The 7844-nt window shown below is 44.2% G+C and overlaps 1 protein-coding gene across 1 annotated transcript in view; it reads left to right on the top strand.

Moving 5' to 3' along the window:
* Positions 1 to 7844, top strand: part of LOC109474529 (mucin-like protein) — an 18653-nt gene that overhangs the window by 147 nt on the left and 10662 nt on the right. The window contains exons 2-15 of the mRNA XM_019774841.1: positions 219 to 367; positions 815 to 1011; positions 1269 to 1466; positions 1867 to 2028; positions 2643 to 2829; positions 3151 to 3305; positions 3528 to 3779; positions 3955 to 4102; positions 4315 to 4492; positions 4945 to 5105; positions 5297 to 5554; positions 5881 to 6085; positions 6360 to 6551; positions 6989 to 7305. Of these exons, the coding sequence (XP_019630400.1) occupies positions 931 to 1011; positions 1269 to 1466; positions 1867 to 2028; positions 2643 to 2829; positions 3151 to 3305; positions 3528 to 3779; positions 3955 to 4102; positions 4315 to 4492; positions 4945 to 5105; positions 5297 to 5554; positions 5881 to 6085; positions 6360 to 6551; positions 6989 to 7305 (2494 nt within the window). The 5' untranslated portion in view covers positions 219 to 367; positions 815 to 930. The remainder of the gene's footprint in view (positions 1 to 218; positions 368 to 814; positions 1012 to 1268; positions 1467 to 1866; positions 2029 to 2642; positions 2830 to 3150; positions 3306 to 3527; positions 3780 to 3954; positions 4103 to 4314; positions 4493 to 4944; positions 5106 to 5296; positions 5555 to 5880; positions 6086 to 6359; positions 6552 to 6988; positions 7306 to 7844) is intronic.

Genomic DNA, 7844 nt, shown 5'->3' with positions numbered 1-7844 from the left:
CCCCCCCACACACACACACACAAATGCATGAACTGTTCTCGTTGTCGACTTTCGTATTTACAACCTAATGTCTCATAAATTTCACTTCAAAGTTTCAATATTGGAATTCAATATTTTCTCTTCCCTAACATAATTTTCATAGTGCTGTATGGGCGTGACTTGTAATTATTAATACCTACTAATCTGATTGTTCATCACGTCTCTTCTTTTTTCCATGCAGATGTAGATGAATGTGCCACATCTGGCTCTACCAACTGTGACGACCACGCGCACTGCCAGAACCTTGCGGGAGGCTACACCTGCGTGTGTGAATTCGGGTTTAAGTCTTCTGTAGACGAGGGGACAGGGTTCGTTGGACAGTGTATAGGTGTGTACAACTGTTACAGCAAGCATATTTTAGATAACAATTGTACCAAATTGTACCAAAAGAACTTCGCATTCGGTAAAACAGTGACGTAAACTGACCTGGCGCTATCTTTAAAAGAAAAATCATGCTACTTACCTCACAGCTAATTCAATGGTCAACGCCCGTCCTGTAGTTCTGATTTCAATCGCCAGATATCACCCCTGAGAAGATACAAAACCAATAAAAGAAGTGACTAACAAACATGCGGACTCCTAACTCATGAAATGTTTGGAAACTTCAAACAAAGAGATCCGTTAAAAAATTAGGCGTCGCCGAAAAAAATGATAAAGCTCTTCATTATGAGACTTCATAATGTCTTCTAACATAACATAACATAACATAACATAACATGACATGACATGACATGACATGACATGACATGACATGACATGACTTTATTTTGTTCAGAGGATCGGTTTTACCCGTTTGGCGTGAGTCAGAAGGACTTCAGACTTACGGCTTCAACAGCGCGATCTGCGGAGCGACGCCGGCCATCTCTGACCAGGAGCGGCCACCATCTAGTTATGGAGGAGGCCTCCTCCTCTCTGATTGGTGTGGAGAACGGGATCCCGCTTTTTGGAGGCATCATCTGTAACTCCGTCTATGTAAGTGTCGATTTTTACAGATCTGAAATAGACAGTGATGATTATCGACACGTTGTGATGTGTGTGTGTGTGCAGTGCGTGTGTGTGCGCGCGCGCGCGCGTGTGTGTGTGCGTGTTTGTGTGTGTGTGTGTGTAGCAGCATACCAGAAGCATCAAAGTATAAATCATCACATAACTTCAAGTAGGTTACTGTGTGATTAAATGTTCTAAAAACGTTTCACAAGATTCAATAAACAGTGTAACTTTTGCCCAAACAGGTTTCCGAAAATGGACTTCTTGTCATCACAACGACCAAGGCAGAGGAGCAAGACTACATCAATGAGTTCCTGACGTTCAGGCACCCTGAGTCCATGGACACCGTTCTCGAGTCCAACAGAACGAACGTGTGTGGCGTCCTCGCTGCTTTCTGGTCTAACAACAGATTCAGCGGTCTACAGACCAACCAAGCTCCTAAGGTATCTTCTCGTATCATATGATATATTGCCTGACTAAAAATTGCCATATACCATATCTGATATTCACCTTCAGCTGGAAAATCCACCTTGAAAATCAGCCAGTAGGTACTCACATATAAGCATTCTAATGCCAAGGCTGTAGTGTGGAAACATACACTGTACACATACAAGGTTAGGAAATCACCAATTAAGAACACGGCACTACTTGCATATAACATCGGTTCACTTCATTTGTTGCAGTGCTATGAACACTAGAGTATCTCAACTTTACGATTTCCCCTCTCCCTCAATACTTTGTGGAATGAACGAATCTACTTTTGGGCAGTTTGTTTGCTTGATCTGTTATGGGCTTCTTGAATCTGCTGCGCGTCGTTTGCTAACGTTATTTTTCCCCTGCAAGGTTTGGTACCAAGCCTACACCAACACCAGCGGCTACATTCTCCAGAGAAGCAACCGGGACGTGGCCCGGTATTTTCCCAGAACATCGGACTACCAGGCCACGTTCACCCTGGTCGCTACTTGGGAAGACATGGTACCAGACTGGGAGACCGATGACGGCGAGGTGGGTGTAACTTATCACTACTATTACTAAGAGAAAATCAGATCTATTTTCAGTTTAAACCTGGCGCCCTTTGTGCAAAATGTGTACGTCGTCTTGTGTTCGGGCTTGCTGTCTGAAATGCCACCAAAAAGGCATCAAAAGTCACCCACCTGAGTTCTAGACCATGACAAACACACGTTGACAGAGTTACCCGTCCTCTAACTTGTCCATTTAGTCCATAACGCCTGCATTTTTTGTCTGGGCGGCCGGCGGGAAACCGTCTCTAGAACACAAGCAATCACCTTTGACCCCTCTGCACAGCTGATGACCGCATAGAAACGTATACCTTCTTATGACCGCATACAAACGTACACCTTCTTTAGTGTACAGGACACCCCAAACATGGCTGAAAACATGATTTTCTTCAACAGAATAAAAAGGAAAAAAACTCTAACCTGTAAATCCAGTTCAAAAAACGCAGCATTCCCAAGAAAAGACTTTTTACACTTGGTTTTACAACGCATTAACTGTATACAATGTTCAATGGCGTCAAAATCCTTTGAGGTTACTAGTAATTGTAGAATCTACTTCTTCATACGTCGAACCAACTGTTTCTTGACTGGGTTCTTTTTCAGACTAACACCTTCCAGGCGGTTCTGACGACCGACAACGTGAACACCTACGTCATGTACTTCTATAAGGATGACGGCATGTCCTGGGTACCCAACTACTTGCCTGACGTCATCCAGTTTGATGGCTACCCCGCTAGAGTTGGGTATGCCGTTAGAAACAGTTACACCTCCGAGGAAGACCACAACTCAGGTAAAAAACCACATTGCTTCATCTTTTAATGCCATTTGATCACTATACTTACATTATAGGCGTGAGCCATTGGTGACTTATTGATATTGTTGCATGGAATAAATCATAACACTATCTACGCCACACGATTCAACTGCTATTTTCATCTTTGACTTGGCCCCAAAATTAGATCTATTTAGATAAAATTTGTCAAATACATAATATGATCACCCCATGTGAGCCATGATTTTGAAAATTTCACTGTGGTGAACCATGGTACTAGTATTCTGTTATCAGAACAGAGTTTATTCAAATGACACCTTTTATTTTACATATGAACAGCTCACTGGGCGTGGGTGTCTTCGGAGGAAAACGTGTACCGGATCGACCAAAAGGTTTCCGTGACCACCAACCTGACCGGGCGGATCGCGTACAGACTGGAGAACAACGGTCCTGGTTGGGTTAACCCAGTCAGAGCATGCCACGACTGGTACAACGTGAGTAAAACACACCTAGCTAATACTTCAGTTACATATAATCATGGGGTATGCGTGTGTGCGTGTCTGTGCTTGTGTTTGTGTGTGTCTGTGTCTGTATGTGTTTGTGCGTTTTCCATATCAATTCTTAACAAAAGACAACTAAATGTCTGGCGTATCCGATTGACCTGCATGTAATTCGTATAGAGCTCTGTTGTCTTACATGCACATTCTCCATTCCAGGAAGAGCCAGACCCTAATTCCTGGGCGAGCGCAGTGATGGACACCTGTCCCGGTTACCTGTCCCAAGCGCGGGAGGAGACCGGTCTGTGGGAGGTGACTAGCTCGGGAAAAGGACAAGTCTGCTTTCAGAGGCGCTTCGCCCTGTCCTCCGGCGGAAACATGGACTGCTGCTACAAGACCGAAGATCAGGGTCTGATCACAAGCCTACACATGTGGAACAAGGGCACCGGATTCGTGCACAGATACGAAAAGGTACAACTGCTAGTTTTTTTGTGTTTTTACCTGTATTTAGCTTTCACTATCGTTATGGTAAATTGTGACAACAAAACCAGGACAGTGCGTCTTTTAAAACAAGACAACGCATGTTATCAATCAACAAATCTTTTTACTTCAAATAACCCCATATCATTATGTCCTTGTTTTATAGTCTACCAACCAGACCAGCCAATACTACCAGCGGGACTACATGCCCCGGATGTGGTGTTGCCATCGCTCCCGGTCCGATAAATGCTGTCAGCTGTACGCGGAGAAGCGCCCAGCTGCTTCATTCAGAAGCTACACAGCAAGCTACCTGGGTACGTTCACTTTCTGTTTAAATAGTCTGTTTTAAATGACACTGGTTCATAGTGAGCCAGTCATAATTATCCTGAAGATGACAGACGGCCATCGAAACGGCGTCTCTTTATAGACAACTACTTGTGGATGACAACTTTGCTTTTCAATCATTTACCACCCTGATGAAGTTATTATATTCACGGAAGTTATTTTGTTTATCTTCTTCTAACAGCAACGGCGTACGGTGAGCCCCACATCAGAACGCTGGACGGCCGAACGTACACATTTAACGGTCACGGCGAGTACGTGATGCTGAGGAGCACCGCCGACGCGCCGCACGCCTTCATGATGCAGGGGCGCACAGACAGGCCTGTCATGGGCGGAGTGAGGATCAGGGCTACGGTCTTCACGTGAGTAGAAGAACTTAATTGCACGACAATTGCACATGGTACAATAAATGGCAAAAAGTAATGAAAAAAGTACAAAAAATATATAGAATAAGACCTAATATAGAATAAAACCTAATAAATGCTGAATACTCAAACATCAAGGGCTAGCACAAGTCGGTCTTTCATATAGTGAGTAATCATATCTTTTTTGGCTTGGCTAAGTCACTCCCTAACATTAACCGTTATGCATAATAATCAGAAGCATAACGGTGAAAGCATTTCAAAAGATAATATTTGCCTCGAAGCCTTGATTTAACCCAGGCAGTTCTGGATACGCTTGGATTTCCAGAACCGTGCCTGAACATGTTTTTGGATGAAGAACGGTTATGAATACGCCTGGACTATCCAGAACCGCTCCAAAGGGTACAAAAACTGCCTCTAATCAACTCGACTGTTGTTTCCCAATACCTCAGTGCCATTGCGGTACAGCAACCTACCAACAAGGTCCAAGTCTATCTGGACAGTAACGGCACGAGCGTTGAGGTGACCATCGACAACGAAAACATCCCGCTGGCCGCTATTGCCAACGGCAGTAGAACCAAGTTCAATGATGGCCTCATATCCGTCGTCTATGGTAAAAGCGAATCTGTTTTGTAGCAATTGCTTTGTTCTTGAGTCGTTATTTCCTAAGTTTGACATCGTATTATTCGGGTACGTTATATCGTTATTAATGTATTTTCAATACTTAAAACGTATTCCATCATATATAGTATTATTTGATGATGATGATGATGATATCTGAACATCCCCTTCAAATTCTTGCAGACAACAGTAGAACATCCATCTGTGGCGTGCTGATCAGCTACCCATCAGGCATTTCGGTCTCTATCAAGGCTATGGCTGGTCTTCTGACCTTTGTCCTTGGCCTTGGGACGGACATGCGCAGTAATCTCCAAGGCCTCCTAGGTAACCTCAACGGAGACCCGAATGACGATTTCATCCTGCCAAATGGATCATACGTTCAATCGGCAAAACCTGGCAACCCAACGGAAAAGGAATTGTATTACAACTTCGGCAAAATGTGTAAGTATTACAAATATACTAAACCGTCTATAAGTGCCTAGTAAGTACGATCTGTAAGACCAGACTAAGATTTGGACCGCTTACTCTGGCCGGGAAGGACCCTTACGTTTCCGTGTAAGTGTGGTCGGATCTTTAACGTGCTCGAAATAAAAGGGTGGCTCCCAATCGGAGACAGAATACAGGAGTTGAATGCGGAAACAGGTGTAAAGTGCCGTACCTGAGGGCACAGCATTGGGGGATCTTGGTGATTCGAACCTAGAACCTTAAGCCTAAATCCGTAAGTTGAAAAAAAAAACTAAACACAAGACCACTTTGCCGTTGTACAGGGTCGACTCGGAGCGTATGCCTCTGCGACCACACCGACGTCAACAACGTGACACTTTTCAACAACTACCCGACGGATCCGAATCACAACTCGCCGGAAAACTACGGAGATGACGACTTCGTGCCGAAATTTTTCGACGACGACGATCTCTTTCCCAACGAAGAGACGAGGGAGATGGCAATACGCACTTGTGGAGCGCACAACAGGTATCTCACATTGAAGTTTGCTGAAAAAATTCCTCCATCATTTATAACTCGGAAATTTCGGAATGTTAGAATCTTATTTTGAGATTGTAAAAGGTTTTTCAGCTTCATTTGCGTTGAATATGGGGAAGTTTTCAGCTTCAATTGCATTGTGAAAGTTTTTCAGTTGCACTAAGTATATGAAAGTTTTTCAGTTCAGTACGGGAAGATTTTTCAGCGTAATTTGCCTTGAGTATACTAGTATGTGAATGTTTCCCCACTTCATTTGTTTTACCAGGGAGTGCATCTATGACATCGCTCTGACGAGTCAGGTTGACATCGGCCTCACTACTTCGCAATCGGAAACTGAATACAGGACGTCGAATGAAATCTTACGGAACGACGCGCCGGAAGTGTTCGCACCGACTGAGATCCGCGCCACCGTCAACAAAACATTCACCACGTCTGTTCTAGGCACGGATGCATGTCCGTAAGTACATTGTTACATATATACCAAAGAATTACATCATTAATCAAATAATAAAAAATGAACAATATCCGGGGAGGCCTGAACCTGATGTTAAGTATACTGGCATCGTGCACGTATCAGGAAAGAATTTTATTCGTCCGATAACGCTAGCGACCTGCAATGGTATAGCATAAAGCAAATAGTGTAAGATTAACAAACACTATAAAGGCCAGGCACTACAATTTACAAAGGGTAGATAGAAAAATGTTTCCAGTCTGGAAGCTGGAAAAGGGCCGTCCAGTCTAGTCAGTGGGTTGAATAGGCGATCCTGCAAAAAGCAAGGGGCGATCACTTATAAAACATATTTCTGTAAAACTAGCACTTAATGGCATTAAATACAAATTTATTTACTGCTATGACCTTCGAGATTGTTTGACGCGTGGTTTAAATGTTTGCAGGTATGTCAACATTACCGTGTCGGGGGCGGGGACGATGACTAAAACGGGGAACTACAGCGCCCTGTTCAGCTGGACACCGACAAGCGAGAAGTTCGTCTCGATTGAGTTCACCGTGAGCGACGACATGGGAGCATCCAGCATCAGTGTCCCGGATGTCACCGTCTGCGCATGTCAAAATGGCGGCATCTGCGACTTCGATGGCGTCACTGACAGAGTGGAGGGATTCGCGCTCGCCATTTGTATCTGCCCCACTGGTTTCTCCGGAACAACATGCCAAACAGACATAGACGCTTGCGAAGGGAACCCTTGTTTTCAAGGTATTTTGTTTGATATATTGTCAGAATCACTTCCCATCAAGTCCCATGTATCTTAAAAACTAGATGAATAAAAAGTATATTTTCTTTAAAGTTGCTTTCCAGAACTATATTTATTAGAGTGTTCGTTTTTAATTCTCCCTAATCGCTTTCCAGGAGTGAAGTGCATCGACCAGCCTGCACCCCTCTCCCCGGGACAACCCGGCTACACCTGTGGAGCCTGCCCCTTCGATATGGTGGGGGACGGCGACACATGTGCAGGTATGACTCCGAGTGTTTGTTACCTCCGGGGAAGGAGATATCCTTCCGCGAGGAGGTTTTACTATGGTTCGAAACATTTCTGTCAGCAGCTGTTTCTCGCGATCGGCTGGACGGATTTGTCTGTGGTTCGGTATACGTATTGCTATTGGGCTGCAGATGATGCAGAACGTTTTTGTTTAATTGCATATGTGTTTATGGGCGTCGAAATAAAAGGTTTTTAAGTGCTCCGGACACCCCCGCCATGCTGAAAATGGTAATTACCATGTTGTTAAGGAATGGGG

The sequence above is a fragment of the Branchiostoma belcheri genome, unplaced genomic scaffold (genome assembly GCF_001625305.1).
Source record: "Branchiostoma belcheri isolate BF01 breed outbred unplaced genomic scaffold, Haploidv18h27 scaffold31, whole genome shotgun sequence".
Lineage (NCBI taxonomy): Eukaryota > Metazoa > Chordata > Leptocardii > Amphioxiformes > Branchiostomatidae > Branchiostoma > Branchiostoma belcheri.
Note: the sequence above shows the minus strand (reverse complement) of the source record. Positions and strands in the feature narration are given on the sequence as shown.